This window comes from Aristolochia californica, unplaced genomic scaffold, assembly GCF_029961685.1.
Source record: "Aristolochia californica isolate CCGP_79_NKW_82.1479 unplaced genomic scaffold, dmAriCali1.0.hap1 SCAF_16, whole genome shotgun sequence".
NCBI lineage: Eukaryota > Viridiplantae > Streptophyta > Magnoliopsida > Piperales > Aristolochiaceae > Aristolochia > Aristolochia californica.
Genome location: NW_027181837.1, coordinates 18,306,969 through 18,330,504, shown reverse-complemented (window position 1 = coordinate 18,330,504; position 23,536 = coordinate 18,306,969). Strand labels below are relative to the sequence as shown.

General features: G+C 36.0%; 3 protein-coding genes across 3 annotated transcripts; 1 reads left to right on the top strand and 2 right to left on the bottom strand.

Moving 5' to 3' along the window:
* The first annotated feature begins 200 nt into the window (after nt 1-200).
* On the top strand, nt 201-1,266 carry LOC137952687 (transcription factor MYB64-like). Its single transcript, XM_068799753.1, has 3 exons — nt 201-307; nt 450-576; nt 697-1,266. Exons 1-3 carry the CDS (start codon nt 201-203, stop codon nt 1,264-1,266), a joined length of 804 nt encoding a protein of 267 aa, XP_068655854.1.
* A 997-nt stretch (nt 1,267-2,263) lies between these two features.
* Nucleotides 2,264-7,947, bottom strand: LOC137952686 (taxadiene 5-alpha hydroxylase-like). The gene is made up of 10 exons (XM_068799752.1): nt 7,011-7,947; nt 6,726-6,914; nt 6,276-6,560; nt 6,096-6,186; nt 5,978-5,986; nt 5,600-5,658; nt 4,898-5,003; nt 4,224-4,422; nt 4,053-4,115; nt 2,264-2,320 (listed from the first exon to the last, which is right to left on the bottom strand). Exons 1-10 carry the CDS (start codon nt 7,945-7,947, stop codon nt 2,264-2,266), a joined length of 1,995 nt encoding a protein of 664 aa, XP_068655853.1.
* A 6,721-nt stretch (nt 7,948-14,668) lies between these two features.
* On the bottom strand, nt 14,669-18,479 carry LOC137953423 (protein SRC2 homolog). Its single transcript, XM_068800826.1, has 8 exons — nt 18,375-18,479; nt 17,609-17,826; nt 17,422-17,526; nt 17,190-17,316; nt 17,023-17,094; nt 16,895-16,940; nt 16,458-16,803; nt 14,669-14,959 (listed from the first exon to the last, which is right to left on the bottom strand). The coding sequence occupies exons 1-8, from the start codon at nt 18,410-18,412 to the stop codon at nt 14,919-14,921; spliced, it is 993 nt and encodes a 330-aa protein (XP_068656927.1). The 5' UTR covers nt 18,413-18,479; the 3' UTR covers nt 14,669-14,918.
* Nucleotides 18,480-23,536: the final 5,057 nt, after the last annotated feature.

Genomic DNA, 23,536 nt, shown 5'->3' with positions numbered 1-23,536 from the left:
AGAAAGAGATTTGAAGGAAGCCCAAGCGTCACAACAACTGCGTGCTCTCAGCCGTTCGATTTTCTCCATCAATCCAAGGTTTTTTTTGCCATTAATGGCTTGTTAGGTACCTTAAGTACCCCCTCTCTTTCCCTCTTTCCCCCTTCGTCATGCTCGCAATCAAGTGAGAAGCAGAAAGCATGCAGAGATTGCAGACCGTGATGGCTCCGTCCTTCACCCAGGAGGAGAAGAGCACCTTCTACCCCGATAAGAAATCGCCAGCGCAAACGTTTTTCATTAAAGGCCAATGGTCTCCCCAGGAAGACGAGTAAGCTCTATATATGCCATTTGAACATCGCTTCAGCCGGCTGCCTGCAATCTAACAGCTTCCTTACTGCAATTTTTCTTTTCTTTTTCTTTTGTGTATCATTTACCGATGGATCCGAAACGGGTCTTTTTTTCTTCTGCAGGTTGCTGGTGAGATTGGTGAACCAGTATGGACTGAAGAAATGGTCCTATATCGCTCGAATGTTGGACGGCCGAATCGGAAAACAATGCCGGGAGCGCTGGCTCAACCATCTTCGGCCTGACATCAAGGCTTGTTTCATTTTCATTTTATTTTATTTTATTTTATTCATTGTTCGTCGACGATTTTGAATGAGTTTTGGTTTTCATGCTTTGTTATTCAAGCCCTGGTCTCTTCTTCTTCCGTTACAGAAGGACACATGGAGCGAGCAAGAGGAACTTAGATTGATTGAGGCGCACGCAAATCTGGGCAACAGATGGGCTGAGATAGCAAAGCGAATCCCTGGGCGGACCGAGAATAACATCAAGAATCACTGGAATGCGACGAAGAGGAGGCAGCTTTCGAGGAAAAGAAGGTTCAAAAGGCTCTCTGCTAATGGGGAAGATGTCATTTCTCCACTGGAGCAGTACATCCGAATGAAACACATGGAGCAATTCGAGGAAAACAAAGCAAGTTATCCGTCGCAGGCACCTTTGCCTTCTCCTTTCTTGGTGAAAGCAGAAACGGATGATATAATGCAAGCCAATCCCCAAAACTTCGGGGTCCCCAATGACTTGGACGACCTCTCCTACCTCCTCGGCTGGCCAGCTTCTTCTTCATCTTCGTCTTCCTCCCTTCTTTGCTCTGTCTGGGAAGATCAAAACATAAACTACTCCTTGGGGATTCAGGAATCCCCTTCTCTAGGATTGGATCAGTTCACAGGGGACATGGACATGATAGAACTGGTTACGTCCTCTCTCAGTGCCAGCAACTGGCAATAAATAATGGCTGCCAATAATTACTCAAAAGCTGATTTTCTTATGGAAAAATAGTCATGGTTATATGTTTGTCTTAGTTCTCTCAAATATAGTTAAAATTGTGGCTTTGCAACCATTTTTATTTCTATTTAGTGTCTCTTTCAAGTGTCTAAAACTTTAGCAATCCAATGGGAATTACTCAATTCAACCTTGTCAAAGAGTTTATTGATGAAACCACCATCAGTTTAAATGAAGATCTATCTTACGGGAATGGGCATGCAAAACAAGAATGCGGGAATCATCCTCTTGAGTACGCTGGTACGTTTAATTTGGTCCTAGTTAAACGACAAACTTTTAACCAAAGCGTTGTCTCTGGAGCTAGAAATTTGTCTTCTAGCATTACGTGTTAGTTCTTATTGGGTGTCTTAGTGCCGCTTCATTGGCATCTATTAAATGTTGCTCTATCACTTCTCAAAAAATCGGAGTAGTGTTTAAAAGTTAACATAGTTAAGAAAGGCTAAACTTGAACGGTTTTTCAAACCCATTCAAAGATTACATCAAATGGAGTTGTTTGACATTTGAGTAAACCTTGAGCTAGTCATATTACAAACACCCTAAAGATTGTGGAAACTCTAATTCAACCAAATATCTTAATGAGGAAACATTTGATCAGGAAGAAGATGAAGAACAACATCAAAGAAGTTAAGGTTGACTAGTATTTTTTGTTTGTTGATTAATAAAGATTTTTTTAGCTCATGAGAAAATGAAAGAAATATGCCTTCTTCAAAAGGATCTTGATCAGGTCAGTATAGTTTGTGACATTGGTAATATGATACAAAGAAAGCATCCTATGAAAACTTATTACGATTTTGGTCATAATTAAGTATTAAATTATGGAGAAGTTCAGTTGATGCACAATGAGGATCAACTAGTGTTCCATTGTTGGGTATTATGTTGTTGAATTTGAATCCACTAATGGATGTATAGTAGTTCATTGATTTTACATTTTGATACTTATTAGTCACTTCAACATACCACATCTACATGCATTAGAGCATAGTAACATGTCAAAATGCAGCTTAACCATAGAGAACAGTTATATTAACTTTGTCTTGATAGGATACAATATGAGCCAATCTGTTTTTTGTTTTTTTCTTTTTTCTTTTTGGAGAAAGGAAATAACATGTACCTAATTGCACAAGTGAATATATGTTTGTTATTGAACCTTTTAGTGAAGTCGTTAAACTCATCTTTTCAAAACTAAAGATGCCAAAAAAAGATTTTCATTGATCTAGTACTCTTTGAACAAGGCTTTAGTTGACAACTCATATCAAGTTGGCATAATCTTATTCTTCCATAGATCGATCATATTATTTCGTCTAGATGAATTGGGTGGACACATAATTTTACTTAAATTTGAACTACATCTCTAATTTATTTGCTCCAAATTGTAGATACAAACATAGGTAATTTTATATACATGTAGTAAATAAGTACATAAATGGGATGCAATACATCATGATAATTGCATGTCATTATTAAAGTCACTAAGGTAGATTCATTGGCAAGATGATTTTTTAGATAGATAGTTGTTGTTTTAGTTGCCAAACTATGTCTTACCTATTGTTTGTACATGGAAATAATTACACCCATATAAATTATGTATGGTGTCTTATAGCTAGAATAATTATCCTAAGAGAAGAAAAAAAAGTAATTCTATGATAAAAAAAAAACAATGGAAAGCAATCTTTGTAACTCGTTAGAAAATGATGTTTTACATGCATCGGTGGCAAGAAAACTAGAGGAAAATGAAAGAAGGGCAGAGAGGCATCAAATGAAATAGGAGAATTTGTAGAACTTAAATAAGGATAATGAACAAATCAATTAAACTACCTTCAAAAAGAACAATTAACTCCTTTCCAGAATGATCACCTTATTTAATGATTGTACTTTCTTTTGTATTAGTTCAAACATGAAATGTGTAGCAAGAAGTGTGAGGTCACTTGTGTTCAAAAGATGTGTATGACCACCTCACCTTCTACATCATTGCCTCCAACTTAGAAACATGAGGATAACACTCTCCAACAATCAAATTCAACAGAGAATTGCAATCTTAGACAAGATTCTCTAGTGGATAATATTACTTTAGAAAGATAACTAAATCCTACAAAAAAATATTGTTAACTCAAAGCTCAACCAATATTTTTTGAAGAAACAATGGGATGAGTTGTAGATATAGTTGTAAAATCTCAATCAATCATCGAAAATGAGGTTTTGTCCAAAATTTTGGTCTTCAATATGCATGGTATCTAGAGCCAAAGGTTTCTAATTTCTCTCAAACAATTTGTTTTCCCTCACAACTAGTCCAAAGCCTATCTTCATTCTAACATCTTCTGCTCTCTTCCTAACAAAATCTACTTTCCCACCCACCCTACCCAAACAAAGTCACTCATTAATCTTTGTTTCATGTCTTCAGATACCATTTCGTGTCTATTAAATTGAGTGTTATTGTCTATATTTTGTGGAAATATTAATGCGAATCTATTCTTTTTTCCCTAAACTTTCTTCATTTTTTAATGGCTTGTCTTCCTCCCTTTAAAATTTCTTTGACCTTAAGTCCCACCTGACATTTATCTTGATTTTTGAAAATAGGAGCCTTAAGATTATCTACTCATTAACTTCTTATAGAAACAATGATAGAAGGGGCTTTAAGCCTTATAATTGGGTTGAAAATTGCTCTTGGATATGGATCATAGTTTACCTCTTAGTCTGGTCAGCAATCAAAGAAAGAAAAAATGAAGGAAGTGAACAAGGTAATGCAGAAGATTTAGAAGAGGAAGCCTCAAAAGAGCCAACTCTAGCTCAAATTGGAACTTTGAAAGTTCTCACTCAACTTCTGCTCAGACTTCAAGAAGTTTAGATAATTCATTTTTTGAAAGCTTGATCGGATGGATAAGAGATTATCTCAAATATAACATAACCTTAGGCCCATCTCTAGTCAGAGGAGGTTCCATATCAAGCACAGATGGATGAACACTTGGTAGAAAGTAGACACCCAGTGCTTGAAGAGCCACAAAGGATTGAAACCTTAGCACCCATGGAGGTAGACAATCGGTATTCATATTTGGGGTTGTCATTGGACAATCCCTAGATGATCCGTCTCCTACTTCAGCCCCACCTCTACCCACTGAGGTTTAAATTTCTGTATCCAAGAGCTACCAGCTCTTATTTTTTAAATTGAATGAAATTTCTTTTTTATTTATCTTGTTTATGCCTATTTTGATGATTAAAAGGGGGACAGAGTTTTAGAATGATTTCATAAATTACAGCGAGTACAAGGCTTAAAGTAAGGGGAACTAAAGGTTTTCGTAAAGGTAATAAGTTGGGGGGAGTAAAAAGTTGCACTAAGGCTAAAAGATGAAAAATCTCACTTAAAGTGCATGCCATGTCATTTGCATTGAATTTTTAAATTATATGTTTGTCATCATAAAAAAAAGGAGAATGAGGAAGAAGAAGCTCATAGACTTCTTTAAGTACCCAGATTTTGATGATAATAAACATAATATTTGAGGAATTTACTCTTAAGTGTGAATAAATTGGATTCAAGTTGAAAATGTAACAAAATGAGTCGACTCCATATCATAGGAGTGAGTACATATGCAAAAGGAAGCCTACAACATTCAGTATATCAATTTCTAGCACTTGAAGAAGCAAAAGGTGCTGCGCGCAAGGTGTGTGGAGTATAGCACATGCTATTGTAGCTGAACATAGATAGAAAAGGCAGCAAAACAAATTTGAAAAGTCGTGACAAGCAACGGATGGAAAGAAGTGGAGTCGTGCATCTACATACATGGAGTTGATCACATGCACATGGAGTTAAGCATACAAGAAAAAAAAGTCGAGCTTAGAAAAGTGATTTTCTAATCGAGCTTTTGTTCAATCACAAGGAGTTGACCCGTACAATTGGCTTCAAGGAACAAATAGTTAAACCCAAGGTACAATAAGTTTTGAATTAGTTAAGAATTTGACCCCTTTGGAGAATCAATATATAGGAGTTGACTACATAAAATTTTAAAACACAAAAAGCTACAATAGAAGCTACTCTAAATCCAATAGACAATCCATCAAATGAAGGAGCACTAGAAGATCCAAAAATAGGGGTACCTGATGCACCAAGTGGCACTAAAACCAATTTCACTTGAACGCTCATTGGAAAGATTTTTTCCACCAAATTTTTTGAAAGAATGTAGGAAAAACTAATCCCAAAAATTGATCAATGCAAAAACATGCAGCTAAAGGATATCAAATGTCAGATAATTTCATTACAAAGTCGCATATATATAGGAATTGAACTTACCAAAATCGAAATTCTGGGCAACAAAGGGAGATGGTGTTAGAAAAAACATTAGCCTTTGGCTAGTGCATTTAAAACATACTAAAATAATTCAAGATAAAGATTTCAAACAAAAGAAAGAAAAAGAAGATCTACTGCTCAGATACCATAAAAGACAATTCAGAACTAAGTCTCGTTGGGTTGTGCTCGACCTCGATCTTCTTTTACTAAGTGAGATTAATACAAATTATAAGATATGGGTTGTGCTCGACCTCGATCTTCTTTTATTAAGTGAGAATAATACAAATTATAAGATACCCTCTTTTCACTTAAATCCTCTTAATCCCTTATATCTCCTAATACACGTAATCAAATTACATGAAAATTAAACTAGGGACATACCTAATCAAGCTGAACAAAATAATGTAAATTCTAGGTACTAATGTAGGTGTAAAAAGACCAAACTACTCTTCATCAGGATTTTCTACATTTACCATTATTTATCCCAACCTATTATTACAGGTACAAGGGAGACATTGCAGGGTTTAAATAGACTCCCAAGGAGAAAAGAAAATGGTTGCATATGCTATGAGATGCCGGTTGACTCACTCCTGTACAGATATATTCTCTTATGTTGTCAATAATTATGCGCATTCATTTGATAATTCTTCTCTTACATGACCTGTACAAGACTACAAACTTCTCTGAGTGATTCTGATGGGCATCCCCTTCAAGGGAATAGGGATAGGATCAACAGCTACAGGTTCAACAGGATCGATCGGCGACCAGTTATAGCGAGTTACCATGAAATGGATGAAAGCCAGAATGTTCAACTTGGCCAACTGGTACCCAGCACATAATCTGGCTCCTCCTCCAAACGGGATATACGCATATGGAGCCATGGTTGCCTCAAACCTACTTGGGTCAAATCTCTGAGGTTCAGGGAAGTACTCTGGATCATGGTGTGTCCCATGTGCAGTCCACATAACCTGTAAATAAGTATCCAAAACTCGTAACTTGAAGTAGACGAAAACTTCTGTAACTTTCAGTTGTTTTATGAAGTAGTTTAACAGAAAACTTCTGCAAGTTCATTCAAAAGCTGTGGAAATAGTTGTTTGATAGCTTCCGTGCAATGAGTGAAAGAGTGAAGGTAACTTCCATCCTTTGGGGATTGTGAAACCAAGGTAATCAATGTCCACCATCGCTTTCCTGAAAGAGCCAAAGATTGGAGGCTGTAGTCGCATGCTCTCCCGACTGACTCGCCATGTATAATTCATCTTCTGGATATCTTCCTTTGTCAGTTCTTGTCCTTTCTTCTTCCTCAGAATCTCCAAGTGTTCTACAAGAACAAGTAAAATTAGTTCAAACTTGAAATGTCAGACGGTATGTCAAAAGCCATCAATCTGTAAAGAAGAAAAGAAGAAGCCATTCACACCTTGGAGGAGCCGAGAGTAGCAATCAGGGTGTTGGGCCAGAGTTCTGCAGATCATGGTTATAGCGGAAGTTGTAGTATCGTGAGCTGCAATCACTAACAGAACCACATTATCCACTACTTCCTCCTCTCTGAGCTCTCCATCTATCATACCCTTTATCAGTCGTGACATAACAATTCCTTCTTCTTCTTCCTCCTTCTCATCCCATCTTTCCATCCTTCTCTTCTTTTCTCTAACAATGGACTCCAATAACTTCTGTATCTCTCTCCTTGCCTTCTTCGCCTTCCAAAACTGGAACCCCGGAAGATTTATCGCTGCCGCAAACACCCCGCGCTGCACCTCTTCAAACATCTCCAGCAATCTCTCTTCCGCTTTGATCCCAAATAAGCCCTCCAACATAACCGAGAAGGTAAGCAATTTCACGGAGTTGAACAACTGCACGGTTTCTCGGCCTTGCCAATGGGTGTCAAGGTGTTCCCTGATAGACCCACAGAGCTTCGGCAAGAATGCTTCCAGAGCTGCACCACTGAGGCAGGAGAGAACAGCCCCGCGGATCCATCGATAACGGTTTCCATCCATTTGCATGATGCTGTCGTTGCCTAGGAGTTGCACTGCGGACTTGGGCCATGAACTCACCACCAGCTTGAACTCGTTCGATAAGAAGAAACGATTGGCCTCTGCTCCATTCACAACCACTGTCGGATGCCCCATTAGTGTCGTTTTAAAGACATTACCGTACTTCTTCGTTCGAGGCTCGACGAAGTCTTCGAACAGTCTGTTTCTACGCTGCGCTCGGTAGAAATCGATTGTTTCACCAATCCATGGAAGACCCATTTCTCCTGGGGGAAGGTTCTTCTCAGACCTCCTCTTGCCTGTCAAATATAAGAAGCAGATCGACGCCAAAGCTAGGAACAGACAGAGAAGCAACGGACCTCCCATTTCCGCTGTCATCTGATGAGAAGGTCGGTGTGCAGAGTCTGCTCGACAAAATGGAAAACCGAATCCTTATATAAGAAAACCAGGTGGATTCTCATCAACTCCTGAGACCCATTATAAACACCTGATAAGCATCAACCAGAACAAATCGTAGCATAGATTACGGACCAGCACAGGCGACAATGAATCTCAACTTACTGCGCTTACCCATTTTCTTCTACAGCTTACCAGCAGCATGATTGGCACAAGAACAATTTGTTGCAGGATTTCAACAAAGCCATTAGTCAATGGTTTTTGTTGATTACAGACAGATTTTACGGTGATTGTGTTGAATATTTTTTTTGCCGTCATTGATTCTTCGAGTTGTCACATGTACAGCTCAGTCTAAAACTTGAAGAGGACGATCAGCTCCATCCACTCTCTGGATATATCTATAATTTTCTGTTAGGACCTCCACTTCGATTGCTTATTTGTTTTCTAATTTTCTTACTTTTGAAGCAACTTAATACATTCTTAGAAGATGCGAAACTGAATCAATCGCTTGATTAGTTTAGGAAAGTCAACTTCTTCAATTGAGTTTATAGTTTACAAATTGCTGTGTAACCCAAGTTGGAACAGACTTTCAAATGAGAAACATGTAAGAAGCATCAACCATGGTCAACTGTATCCTTATCAAGCGCCTGAAAAGTTCATAAGAGCTGATGCAAAGAACTGTATCAGGTAATCTAATTTATGTCAATGAGATTCGTTTACTTGATGCTACTAAGTTTCGTTCATCTCCTCAAAATCAGACGCATTTGCCTATAATGATCAAATTATCCTTTTTATTAACTATTTTTTGAAATAATAATGGTCAAATTCTCATTTTTTTTCTTTTCCATGTTCTAAACATACCCTAAAAGTGCTTCAGACTCGAGCATCAACGGAAGAAAATTCTCAAGGAATTAGGAATCGTAATGCTTAAACCATTGAACTTCACAAAGTAAAAGAATTGAACCTATTAGGTATTCGTTTTCGATTTCATCAAGGATTTTGAGTTTTGCTTTATTAGATGTTACCCGTAATGTTACTGGTCAATATTTGAACCTGAAAACGCATACGATGTAAGATAATATCTCTAAAGATACAGGGACATACCGACTAAGTACAATACATCTTCTGTAGTGATTGGAGTGAGATGGAGTTACAGAAAAGGACCTGGCCTTGGTTGGTGACATGTCTAGGATTCTTATGTTAAGACATCTCAGCCTAATCTGAATCTTAAACATCAGACTAATTGTTAAAAGGGCATGAGCTACATGCCCAGATTAGATGCTCAATTATTACTTAACTACTTGGTTTTATTTAAAGTGACACAGATTTGAGGGAGAGAAGATGAAAGGGGAGTTAAGATTGAGACTAAACCATGTATCTTCTTCTAATCTTTGCGATATTGACACTCGGAAACCAACTACTTGATTGTGTCAAACCAATATTGTAATCCCACTAGACGTATTTTAACTTAATTCAACTGTGAAATCTCGTCTAAGTAAAAATTGAAATATGTGCAGAGTGCTCTAAATCTGAAGCTCACATGCTTGGATTTTTTATTTTATTTTTATTGAAAGTGGATGAAAGAATTTTTTAAGAAATTGGGCAACCGAATCAAGTGTCTAATTGCTGAAATAGGGATGTCCATTCCAGACTTGGTACTCTTAAGGGGCAGATAGAGTTCATAGAGATGGAGCAAAGATGGGGTTTTGAGATAGGTAGAAGAGGGAAGATGGGTTGGAAATGGAGGTTCAAGTGAGTTCCTTACTTAGGTTTGGTGACATTGGTCTGATAATGGATTCTCTGTTAGCAAAGCAATAATCAATTTGGCCAATTCAATTGGATTCTCTACCTTCTTTCATCATCTTCAATCAAAGTAACAGAATTGTAGCAGATTCTATGATAAAATCCAGACCTCATTATCTTAATTTTTTAGCTAAACCAACCTGGCAAAACCTCTCTCAACTTCAAATTTATTCTCCATCTAAAGACGTGCAAACCATTAATAGAACCAATATGATATCTAAAGGGAATAATTTTCGATTTTTATTTTGTTTCTTGAATAAACAAATGGGAATGAATTACAGAAAGGTTTTGGAACTTGTAAATTTCTGATTCTTTTTATTCCTTGTCTCTCTTCATTGTTTCCTCTTCTCCCTTGTGATGATAGCCATAGGATGTAGCAAAGGGTATATTTTTTTCTTTCTTCTTGTAATTATCTTGGTACTTGGATCCAACAATCTTAAACCCCTTACATAAACTCGTCCACTCCTGTAAATGTTTATCATATCTAATTACTAAAAAAATTAAAAGAGTTTGTTTAGCCATAGTTAACACGGCCAATCCCATTTTTTTGGTTTTTCCAAGTATTATTTCTCTTGTTTATTTCTAGTTTCGCTTAAAATGCGTCTGAATCTACAAAGAAACATGAGCTTATAACAATTGTTTATAATTGGAAATTATAATTCAGGGGGCATTTATTTTTAAAAAGTCTAAGGGGTGCCACCTGAAGGGTAAAAGTGATAATTTTGATTATTTTGTAGAAAATTTAGAAACATAAAATTACCCTTAAAGAACGAAAAGAAGAAGAGAAGTAGAAAAGGGGCATGGGGCATAAGGGCAAAAAGGTAAAAATGCCCCCTCAATGGGCTGATCAATGATAAGTCATATTTGCATCTTCTTGATAAGATAGAATAAAAATGCAGTCTTAATTGATGTAATCTTTCAATTTTCTAGAATCTCTCATTGAGTTATGTAATCCTAATTAATTAAGCTATTTCCCAAATAATGCAATAAAAAAAGTTTAAATAGGGGTGTTGGCTGAAGGAAGAGATAAGTCAAGCCTTTTTTTCCAAAATCTCTTTTGTCACTCTTTCCCTTTTCCAAATTGTGCCCTATCACCTCTCATCCCTTTTCTCTTCTCTTCTTTTCTTTTTTCCTTCTAGCTATCACTCTATCCTTTTTCTCTACTTCTCTTTTATTCTAACTCTTTTAACTTCTCTCCCACAGTTCCTCCTTGAAATTTTAAGAAAAAATATAGGACCTTCCCCAAGGGGTATGAGAATTCCCTATTGTTTTTCTTTCTTCATGTTGACCTTTAATATCGTTATTTTTATTATTTTCATTTTTCTAAGGAGCATCCCCCCAACCCACCCCAAAGATTGGAAAAGCTCTTGTAATCTCAGTTTTCAATGTTGTCACTTGAATTGTTTGGTTCTTTTCTTTCTTTGAGACACCCTATATTTGTTTCATTAATATGTATTTTTTTCTTCAAACTCAAGTTTTCAATCTATTATGCAGAAACTATATACCTTTACATTAATAAAATAATAGCTTACTACTTTAAATTAATATTATTTAAACACATTAATTGAATTTCCTATCACAAGTAAATAAGAAGATTAATGAAGATCAAATTGCAAATGATTGAAATGAAAGCATGCAAGACCCAAATAAAAGGAATGAAAGAATATTTATTAAAAAATCTACTACTCTCCCTCTGTATAAGTTTGCAATATCTAGAAAAATATGTTTACAACAACTCCTTTTGTCATGTGGAAAGAATACACTCAAAGATAGTGCTCATTGTCACAATTGACTAAAATGTCTTTTTTCTCTAAGTTTAAGTCATCTAGTTGTTGTTTCATCCAAATAAGTTGAGCACAACAACTTCTACACGCTATGTATTCAACTTCGATTGTGGATAGTGCAACTGAATGTTGTTTCTTGTAAAACCATAAGACAAACATATTTCCAAGTAATTGGCAGCTACAACTAGTACTGTTTTTCTCAATTTTGCAATTGGCAAAATCAGCATCCGAGTAACCGATTAATCAATGGCTGAAGAGATTGAGTACAGAAGACCTAAGTTGGGTGTCCTTAGTAGATAACGAAAAATTCTTTTCACTGCCACTAAGTGAGATTCTCTAGGATTGGAATGAAATCTAACGCATATCCATACCGAGAACATTATATCCAGTCTACTGGCTGAAAGATATAGTAGGGATCCTATCATACGTCTATAGAGTTTTTAATCTATGGGAGTTGTCCCAGTAAAGTTTCAAGGACAAACTCATAGGTGTGCTAATGGACTTAAGATTTTAAATGTTAAATCTCTTAAGCAAACCCTTAATGTATTTGGACTGATTTATGAACTTGCCATTTTCAGTTTGTGTTACTTTCCAAGGAAGAATGTCAATTCTCCCATTAAACTTATTTCAAACTCATTCTTTATTACACTAACAAATTCTTGACATTAAGAGGGATTTGTAGAAGAAAATATGATACCATCCACATAAATTTGAATGGTAATCAAATCTTGATCCTGGTTCTTGATAAATTATATCTTATTAAACTTACTTTCTTATAACAATTTTTTTCTAAGAATTCGCTTAATCTTTCATACCAAACTCTAAGAGTTTGCTTTAACCCATTTAAAAAGGTTGTGTAATTTGTATACATGGTCAAGTTTGCTCAAATCTTCAAAACCTTCAGGTTGTTCAACATATATTTTTTCTTGAATGTACCCATTTAAAAATGCACTCTTTACATCCATTTGGTATAATTTGAATTTCATGTGACAAGCATGGGCTAGAAAGATTCGAATTGTCTCTAGTCTTGCCACGGGTGCATAGGTTTCTTCGAAATCAATACCTTCATCTTGGTTATAACCTTTGGCAACTAACCTAGGTTTTTTTTTCACTACCTGATTTTCTTCATTGGCTTTGTTCCTAAGACTTGTTGATTTTTTGGGTCTAGTTACAAGAGTCTATATTTCTTTCAAATTGATTCAATTCTTCTTGCATTGCCACGATCCAAAAATCATATTTTTCGGCCTCGGCATTACTTTTGGACACTATTTAGAAACGAAAAACATTATTTTACAAAGTCTCACGAGTTGCTCCTCTAGTTGCAATTTTTCCTTGAGGGTCACCAATGATTTGTTTTAGAGGATGAATAGCCATGAACTTGTAGTTCCTTAGCTCCATAAGTGATTATTCTTGGTTATTTGGGTCATTTGCATTCTTTTAAAGGTTTTTGTCTTCAGGTTGAGATCCCGAGCATGAATCGAAGGGTTTTCCTTTTCGTCATTAGAAGTTAGAGTTGGAGTTGGATTTGGCGAATCAGATTCGTCAAACTCAATAGGAACCGACTCCTCTACTCTCATAGATATCTTGTGATAAACTTTATAAGATTTCCTATGAGTAGAATAACCCAAGAAAATTCATATATCAGTTCTAGAGTCAAAATTTCCTAATTTTCCTTGGGTCTTTCAATAAAAATATTTTTCATCCAAAGGTTCTAAAATAAGTAATGTTGGGAGGGGTGCCCCTATACAACTGATATGGAGTTGGGAAGTGACCAAATGCTCACTCAATTAATGATATAACATGTGGTATTTACAGCTTTGGCCCAACACCTATGTGGTATGTTGTATGCATGAAGCATAGCTCTAGCCATTTCAATTAAAGTTCAATTTCTTCTCTCAACAACATTTTTTTAGGAGTTCGAGGAGTTGAAAATGTTTGGTCTATACCATGGTTTGTGCAATATTCCTTGAAGTGTGAATTTTCAAATTATCCTCCATAGTCACTCTTAATTTTGACAATGATATAGCCTTGTTCTTTTTGAATTTTTTATCATAATTTAGCAAAGGCTAGAAAAACACTATCCTTGTGAGCTAGGAAATCTACCCATGTTAACCTTAAAGAGTCATCTACCACCACTAAGGTGAAGCACTTCCCGTTTAGGCTTAAGGTTCGGGTGGGTCTAATTAAGTCCATGTGGATTAGTTGAAGAGTACAAGAAGTTGAAACTACAATCTTATATTTGAAAGAAATTTTGTGTTGCTTTCCAAATTGGCAAGCATCACAAGGTTTCTCCCTTGCAATTTTTTTATCTAGTCCTCTCACTAGCCTCTTTTATGTATTCTTGTGTCCTAATCATTTATGCCATTACCAAGATTCATCAATCTTAGCTTAGACTATAAATTGTTAGCCTAAAACTATCGTCTCATTTTCAAAACTCACTCGAACAATAAAAAAATTAAAACCAAGAAACGATAAGAAAAAAAACAAGATCATTACGTTAAATTAATAAAAGGGTAAACTTTTTAATACGATGCTTTTAGATAGTGTATTCCTATATATATATATATACATCCTTATAACTCAAATCTAATTGATAAAGTAACATCATGAAAATTATTTAATTACCCTTTTTCCTAAATTTTATTTATTGAAAACAAAAAACTCTTATGTCCTCTCCTTGGAAGCCAGAGAGAAGAGAGAGGAGGCGAGAGAAGTGGTTCCTCCCCATTTTTACCTTCTTTTAAAGAGAAGTTAGAATCCAACCAGTTGAAAATAAATTTGGAAAAGACCAAGACATTGGAGGTCAACCCAAATCCGATTTAGATCCAGCCCTACTTGCAAATCCTGATCCCTTCATCCTTCAACTCTCTTCTTCTCACATTACCTCTCTCAAGCCTCTCCTTGTTCTCTCTCCCTACAACTGACCAGAGAGGGGGAGGCACACAAAATTTTCTTCCCTCCCAGTTTTTTCTTCTCTCCAAATACTCTCGTTTCAAACAATAGAAAACAGTTCAGATGGTATCCTATTATTGTTGAAATCAAGATAGAAGTCGTTTCGTATTAAAACACTTTTCAAACAGAAACTTTTTGAATCTCCAAAAATATAAAAAAATAAAACACTTTTTGTTTATTACAAGGGCAAATTACAAAACACATCCCTAAGAGATAAGAGGTAACAGTCAAGGATGCACATCGATGGCTGCTCTGGATATTAACACATCGAGAACCATCGTTTGAGCTTTCAATATGTGTTTCTAGTAATAGCATAACCGAAACCAAACCAGAACCTTTACATAAGTTCACATTGCAATTCCCAATTGCTCTTGTCCATAATCTCCTCTTCTTTCCGTCGTCTCAGTAGGGTGGTGGAGGATATGCTCCAGTATAAGAAGAACCTGCCATTTGTTTAAAGAGAATCACAGTGCAAGCACATTATTCCACGGCGTAAATTATACATGTGCTCCCAAAGTGCATTTCTTCACGTCTAAGATGTAAAAACTGAAGATATATTTTCAATATAAGAAGTTTGCAGAGAGGGATTTGGGCCTGGTCACACATCCATGTCCCTTGGTGCCAATTTCATTCGTGTGGATCATTTACAAGTATCAAATGTCACTGTTGTCCATTTAGAAAGTAAACTGTGGCACCAGGGTCTCCCCTTCTTCCCATTTGCAAAACAACTTTAATAAGAGATAAAAAGTTTACAATAGCCACCAAGAAAAGAACTGTAGATCAAGAACATGCCAGGTTTAATGTTCCATTATATTTAAAGGTCCTCTTAGCCTCTCCCACAAGCCAGTTATAACAGAATGGTGAATTAGCTATTTGCTTTTTTGAGTTGCTGGTAACTGGAATCAGGACGTTGAGATGAATGTATGGACATACTTAAAGAAGAACACAGTAGAAGTGAAGATGAAAGAATTGTTCAAGAAGTTTAAGAGTATGACCAAAGAGAATATATAGTGCAGCAGTAAGCGTCAGGCCCTAGAAGATAGATGGACTAAGAGAATTGTTTAAGAAGGTCAGGTGCACGACTAAAGAGAATATGTAGGGCACTAGTAAGTTTCTGACCTTAGAAGATAGATGTAGAAACAGAATAGAGGAAGACAAATGCTTACAGATGGAGAGATTGAGGACAGACTTGAAGAAGTGTGATTTAATAAGTGAGCTAAACTCAGATACTGATGATGAATGATGATTCAAAGATGACTACCAGAGAGCTATTATTGACATTTTGTCTGTTTATCGGGAATAAAGATTGCAGATGTTTAAGTTACCTACTTGTGCCCTGTTAGCCAAAACTAAAACCCTCTTGCTGGCATTAAATTTTCTGCAGGCCAAGATTTACACCCTTAAATGGTAAAGATATGTTATACTACTACAATTAGAAGTAAAGATTGATTCCAAGCAAAGGAGGTTAGAGAGTGTGTCAGAGCAGAAAGACTTAGAGTCATGTCCCTTGAGAGGCCAATCACCTCAGGGATTTCCAAGAAAATTAAGTGTATCTAGGCAACTGCTGTCTCAGAATTTTAACATCTTCTGTTCACAAGTTAATATCTTTGCACTCATGTTTTATCAGGATATATGTTTTAACATGTTTTATTTGGGAATATTGGTGTTTTAATAAATTTTATTTGGGTATATATAGTTCACTACAAATGGTTCAACCAAAATATTAATGATGAGCAATTAAAAAATCAAGACAACCTGCATAGGAAAGAAAAGAAAAACACCTTGCTTTAAACATCTAAACCCTATCTTCCCAAATTGGCATGTTTTTCCTGTAGTTGTTATTAAAACCTTCGATATTCAAGTGAATGACAGTATATGGAGAGATCTGAGGCAAAAAAAACAAACATTAAGATGAACAACCAGTGCAAGAGTGCAAGTTACCTGGTGGATAATATGGTGACGGTTGTGGTGGTGGAGGGTATACTTGTGGCTGATATGGACTTGGTGGGTATGTTGAAGATGAATAACCTGCTGGTACTGGTGGATATGCTTGGGGTGGATAGGTTTGGGGTGGATATGTTTGGGGTGGATAAGAGGCATAAGAGGAAGGTGAATATGCAGTAGGATTGGGGGTTGGGTAGGGAGATTGATATGGAGATGGCACTGGTGGGTAAGATGGGCCAGGAGGGTAGGACGATGCTAATGGTGGCCCAGAGTATGAAAGGACCTGAGCTGCACCAGTTGCTCCATAGGGAGGTGCTGATGGTGAAGGAGCCATTAGTGATTTCTGCATACCCCCAACAAGCATTAGGATGTCTTAACACATCAATTTAGTTAAATATGACTTGATGAGGGATAGTGAGTTAAATCCAACTTACGTTAGCATTTGCAAAATGAAGTATCAGCCGAACTTCACCTGCGTACCTGAAGAGAAAGAGGTGGTGAGGCGAGAAGTGGCTGCATCAAGAAAAGGTCATTAAAACTTATAGTTGTTTAAAGGCCTTACCTGCCAGTTTTAGACTGCAAATGCCATGAAGAATCGTCGAAACCCTCACTGAGAACTTTTTGAAGTAGAACCCTAAAATATTAGCAGAAACCAAGACTATAATGTCAAGAAACAGGAAATGATACGCCTTACCATCTAAATCTAGCTTTTTTTTTGGGTAAACATACCTGCCATTGCCTATGAAGTCATCTATGGTCAGTGTGTTACTGTTCCAAACTGCAACATTCAATTCCCGGAGCCCTTCGATGAGAGGAATAACAAACTTCTCTTGGAAAGTGGGGTTCTTGTGACCGTCTAGACCACAGGAATTAATCACGAAAATAAATAGCCAATCAAGATGTTCAAACGAAAGCACCATAAAAAAACATTCAGATTCAGACGCAGAAAAGGGATCTTTACCTGTACAGGTTCTCGTCCTGAACTTGGTGTTTGCATATTCGATACAAACGTATGGATCTTGCTTAGAAATCCATTCAGTATCCCTCAAACGACTACAACTCACAACTGCAAAGAGTCGCGAAAGCAAAAATCATGTAAATCAGCGTTCAATGAACGATGATAATTAGGCGCAATACTAGATTCTTACCAGTAACCTCAAGGGGCTGGCCCTGAATTGCAGACATGGACAACGGGTATGCGGGCGTTGAGGAAGGCGGATATGAGGGTTGAGAAAGAAGATGCATTTTATAGAGAAAAGAGAGACTACCAACCCTTGAGCTCGCAATTTGTTGGCACAAAGAAAGAGTCCAACTTGGCTTTTTATTTTGTTTGATTTTTCTTTTTGCCCTCCCTTCCTTGCATTTACTGGAGCGCAGAGAAAAAAAAAAACGTTCTCAGCAATTCAGAAATCAAGAAACCTCCATGTGCATTCCTATGTCGAATGTCGATGGCTAGGTCAACTATTATCAGCAATTCAGCGTCCGCGTTCTGTTTCAGACAAAGTCGTCTCCGTCGAGTCCATCCACTTACCGACTAAAAACTAGAAAAAGGATTCAAAAATCACTCTACAGTTACGTAAATCAGATTGAAGTTGAAGTGAAGACAATTTGACCTTCAGAATTCAAATAACTACGACTCAAATTAATTAAAATCTGTTTTTTTTTTCTACAAATTTAGTCAGATGGATTAATCTGCACCATGTAACTATTTCTCAATTATTTCCCTTCCACTCGCGACTTTTAAAATGCGAGAATCCGCGTCTCCCCTGCACTGAAAGGCATTCATTAGATTACGATTTTACACTTCTCATTTTCTTCAATTTCCTCATGCTTTACACAAGTAATATCGTCGATTACAGATAAAGGTAATAAAAGAACTGGCATACAGCAAAAACTCCATTAGAACGACCTTACCATAGATATCGCTCTTCAGTCTTGGTCATCCCTTCCATGATTTAATCGTAATTCAAAGCTGAATCTATTAATCAAATCCTTTTTCGACGTTTCAGAATACCATACGGTTCTGAAATTTTCAATTTAATGGAAGAGAGTTCCGATTCTTCCAAAAATTTCTTCACTGCGTTTGCAACAAAACCAAGATACCCAAAACAACGAAAAAGAGAAATAAATAGAGTTGACAATTCAAACGCAACGCTGACTTTTGAAAGGCAACTACCACCTCCCAAGTCATCGCATGACCAGGTCCAAATGCTAGCCGACGAGTCAAAATGTTATGAAACACCAACCATGAGAAATGTTAATGATAAATAGAGAATAGACTAAAAACAATAAAGATAAATGATAAATGTGACATTATCAATAAAGCAACAAAGCAATTGAAAAATGATAAATGTGACACTATCCATAAAGATTACTTTTTTTTTAATAATGTCATTAGTTCTAATAGGGAGGTTATTCTAAATATTGCTTAGGTTTGCAAACTATTCGGAATAATCGAAAAATTTAGGCTATATCCAAAATCTAAATACATAGAACTTAATCAGATACCCGACATGATATCCGACTCGATTTTGGATTGAAACCAGATCCATGAGATAATGATCTGTCAAATATTCCAATTTGAAATATCTTCAAATTTTATAATATTGTATAATAATTTTTATTTTAAATACTTTTTAAATAAAATTTACAAAGAAGAAAAGTGCGATAGTATTATAATATTTCAAAAGTAATACTCTTAATTATTGTTGTAGATTTGAGATTTTATAAATATTAGTCTTTAGTATAGTTTTTTTAATCTATTTTTTTATGATTGTTTAAGGTTTTCATATTCAAGAATTGTTGCAAACACCAAATAGTTTATGTAAAGAGGAGCCAAGTTGGGCATTAGAGGTAAATGAGAGATACGAAAGTCAAGTTCCTTCTAGAGCTAATAAGATCGAGTTGTAATTTAAAAGTCCTTAGGACGTCAATTATGCAAAGTAAAAGAGTTCAAGGTGGAATTTGTTTAAAGAGATAGTGACATTATATGTAATTAAATGAGTGAATGGCATGAGATATAATTATATAATAACTTAAATTCCTTTTTTAACTTATGTATTAAGGTTTTTTACCCTCTAAACTATAAGTAGGATTTAAGGAGAAGAGCTTCATACGTGTTCTTAATAGCCCTTGAGAAACCCTAACTCCTTGCTACAGTAGTCCCCTCTTTTCTCGCCTCTCTCTCTTATCCTCTTTGAATCTATACCTTTTAGTGAAGGAAGCCTAGAATCTGATATGGTATCAGAGTGGGGATTCTAGGGTTCTTCAAGCAAAGTTGCTCTAAGGTATTAAAATATACAAAAGAAGACAAAATTCCAGCCATTAGAGGATATAAAGATGTTGTTTTTTAAAGTTTTAGCAAGGTCCTACATCAAAATAAGTGTAAATCCCATGTTCTTTGCCTAAAAATCATACATTGACATGTTATAACCAATATTAATATGTTTGTAGGATCAATTACACAACATATGAAAAATTGAGTCCAATTTGGACATAATCATGCTTGAATTCAATTTTTTTTTTTGGAAATTCTTATTGTTGCCTTACTTTGATTAATTTTGCATGCCATAAATTCAGTTTGTAAATTCAAAAACTCCTCTAAAACTATGGATCAAATCTCTACTTGTTGCTTAAGTTATTTGTTCTCTAGTTTCATAAACCCCAAAGTTGGGGTTTGAAGTTTTTTATAAATATTTCCTTATTCATCGTGTATTTAGAATTACCTTCAAAATTAGTATATATTTTTTTATTATTCAACATAATTATCAATGTTATAAGGTTGTTTAGAGTGCTAGTTTAAGAGTATGAGGTTTTTAAACTCGAGTCATCCTCGTACCTTTACTTGGTCAGCCTTGCATGCCTATGTTGTTGTTTTTGTGCTAGTTCATGAATTTAATCTACAAGTTGTGTGCTTGTTTAGTTAACTGAAAAAGGTTGATCCCTTACCTTTAGGGTTGGTCCAAAGTGTGTGTTGTGTGTGTTCTTAAAAGTGAAGTCCTTGTCTTTTTGTTTTTAATGGCTGAAATTTCAAGTAATTCATTTTCTTCCTCAAATAATGTTGATTCCAGTAAACATGATCCCTTGAGAATTACTACCATTCCTCTCAAGGGTTTGAGCAACTATGTGTCTTGGTCTCTATCCGCTATGTTTTCTAATAAGAAGGGACCTTGTTGAACACTTGGACCACCCACCTACCCATGTTGATGATATTTCCTATCATAAGTGGTTGATTGTAAGTTGGTTGATTAATAGCATGTAAGAAGTGGAAGCCAACGATTTTATTCATTTTAATACAGACAAAGATATCTCGGATACATGTTTTCAATTATATTCTACACCTAACAGTCTTCAAAAAATTTATGACATTTCAAGAGATATGTAGGACAAAGCATGAAGAAAATCTTCATAAATATTTTGTAAGGGTCTGAGGTCCACTTCAAGAGTGAATAGTTACTCAGCCATATTCAACTGAGATTGCAACTCAAACAAAATAGAGATAAAATTTTCTATATGCCATATGTCTTGCTAATTTACAACCTTACTTGGATATTACAAAAAATAAGGTATTCAACTCCTAAGTTAGACCCTCGTTTAATTATGTGTGTGCAACAATGCTTAGTATACCAGTTAAGGTATCTACTCGTCCAACTGATCAAGTTGAGAATTCAACAGTGTTCATGTTATGGACTCCATAGCATCACGAGTTATCCATAGGCATAGGAATTAAATTATGTCAATTTACTTTTCATGTAATTTCAATTCGGTTTGGTTTACTTTATTTGGTTTGGTTTACTTTGGGTTGGTTCAATGTAATGTGGCGTGAACCACTTGACCTATGGGTCATCTTTGTATTTTCGTCCTCAACCCTATTTAGGGGGACGTGAAGGAAAAGAGAGGCAAGTATTGAGAAAATTATATTTTACAAGTCAGATTCTCCCTCAGAGGTCTAGGTCGGATTTCTCCCTTTGAGGTCCAAGGTTGAGCTTCCTCCAAAGCTCCTTCGTTCTAATTGAGTTCCACCATTACTCGTTTAAAAAACAAGAATTCTCTTCCAATGTCAAGATCATCCATGGAGGGAAGAGAGGAATGAAGGGTGACTCGATCCATGGCAAGGGAAGAACCTAACAGTTCTCCAAAGATAAAGGGAGTAACAATTTTGGTAGAGGAAGAGGAAGAGGAAGAGGTGGCAAGTCATATGGTGAAGTTGGAGGAAGAGGAGGTAGTGAATCCATCCCTAAATAGCATAATAAGTTAGGCCATCATTCTTTACCAAATTTGAAATTATTAGTTTCTTCCATTAGTTCTCTTTCTACATTGTCATGTGACTTTTGTGAGCTTGGAAAACACCACTATATGTTTTAGCCCAGGCAAAATAATGTTATCTTTAGTCAGTTTGCTTTAATTCATTATGATGTGTGGGACCAGTTAATGTCCCAAATATTTTTTAAACTAACTATTTTGTGATTTTTGTGGATGACCATTAGGGCTGGCATCGAACCGAGCCGATTCGCTAGCGGCTCAAGCTTGGCTCGATTCGATTCAATTTATCTGGATCTCGAACCGAGTCCAGATAAGGCTCGTTTAAGTTAACAAACCGAGCTTGACCGAACAATGGTTTGGTTCAAAAGCTCGCGAGCCGGCTCGTTAATGGGCTTGAGAGTCGGGACCGGGACCAAGATCGGGGGGAATTCTTCCTCCCCTCGTCATCGTCGAGCCCCTCCCATTTGCTGTTGTGGCCGACCGCCTCTATCATTGTTGACAATTGTTCGCTGACCGCTAGACCCCCCCTTCCCTTCGATTTCTTCCTCCCCTCATCTACCTTCGCCTCTGTTTACTTCGCCGCCGCCTCCGTCGTAGCAGTCATCCTTGATGACAGGTCCTCGCCAGTGCCGCTAGATCCCCTTCCCTCCCCGTCGTCTCCGCGGAAAAACTAGAGTCCATAGAGACCTAAGTTAAAGGGAGAAATAATTTGCCCCTCACCCACCCACCCCCCCACCCCCCCCCCCCCTCCTTCGCGAGCGAAGACTATTTTGCACGTGCAAGATCATAAACAAGTGAAAAAAATTCTTTCATAAACTCCGCATGTCCCTTTCTCATGGCTCTTGAATAAATTGAAAAGACATTTTAGTAGAAATACGTTTCTAGGAACTTTTTGTGGTTTTTTAAAGAAATATTGAAAAGACATTTTTAGTAGAAATACGTTTCTAGAGACTATTAGTGCCACATTTTTTTGGAAACATTTTTTTCATTGAAAATTCTTATTTAAAAAATCATATAATTTTATAAGTATGATCTTCCTGCCAAGATGGACTAGAAAATCGTATAGAAATTTTTTGAATAAGTATTTGACAGTTGATGCTGTAATACTTTTAGCATGAGACAATTTTCATAACAATTTTGTGTTTGATATTTTATTTGATTAAAAATTTATCGATAAGTATAGTAAAATATATTAGATTGATTATTAATTTTTATTTATTTCCCTTGAAGAGGCAATAAGAGGTCCATTTAACTTTCCTAAGAAAATTTTAAAATATTTCTTATAATTTTCTAGTAAGTCACTAATAGTAAGAGGATTTTATTTAAAAGTTTTTTTGGAAATATGTATCCTATGAAAAATATTTATAGTTTTTCCTATAATATAAATTTTCAACTAGGGGCACTAAGGAGGCCATAGTAAATTTATGGCCAAATTCAAAAATTACAAAAAAAGTTAGACAACATTGGGGGTAAAAAAAATTAATATTGGTGGGTTCTAATCCATTATCGATATTCAATCATGAACCTCCCTATCATTCTTTTTTTTTTAAATGTATGCATAATTTTATATATAATTTATTTGACATATATTTTATGTAGACTATTAAATATAGGTTAAGCTCTAACTCGGCTAGAGCTCGAACTCGAACTCAGTTAAAATTATTAGGCTCGAGCTTAGTTACAATTTTAGGTTTGAGGCTAGGGTCGGCTCAAGCTCCAGTTTGAAATATTTAAATCAAACTCGGCTTGAATAGGAAGGTTTGGACTCAGCTGGATTCGATGCCCTTTATGCCCAATTTTAAGTAGAGGTTATG

Bases quoted from the DNA above. Each gene is read 5' to 3' on its own strand.
- LOC137952687 (XM_068799753.1), top strand. From the start codon at position 201: ATGGCTCCGTCCTTCACCCAGGAGGAGAAGAGCACCTTCTACCCCGAT. The intron at 308-449 runs GTAAGCTCTATA...TTTCTTCTGCAG, and splicing joins TGGTCTCCCCAGGAAGACGA to GTTGCTGGTGAGATTGGTGA. The intron at 577-696 runs GCTTGTTTCATT...CTTCCGTTACAG, and splicing joins ATCTTCGGCCTGACATCAAG to AAGGACACATGGAGCGAGCA.
- LOC137952686 (XM_068799752.1), bottom strand. From the start codon at position 7,947: ATGGGAGGTCCGTTGCTTCTCTGTCTGTTCCTAGCTTTGGCGTCGATC. The intron at 6,915-7,010 runs GTGTGAATGGCT...TTGTTCTTGTAG, and splicing joins CTACTCTCGGCTCCTCCAAG to AACACTTGGAGATTCTGAGG. The intron at 4,423-4,897 runs GTACTCACTCCT...CTCAGTGGGTAG, and splicing joins GTAGGCTTCCTTTTGCATAT to AGGTGGGGCTGAAGTAGGAG.
- LOC137953423 (XM_068800826.1), bottom strand. From the start codon at position 18,412: ATGGAAGGGATGACCAAGACTGAAGAGCGATATCTATG. The intron at 17,827-18,374 runs GTAAGGTCGTTC...TCTGCGCTCCAG, and splicing joins ACTGAAGAGCGATATCTATG to TAAATGCAAGGAAGGGAGGG. The intron at 14,960-16,457 runs GTAACTTGCACT...AACAAATGGCAG, and splicing joins GTCACCATATTATCCACCAG to GTTCTTCTTATACTGGAGCA.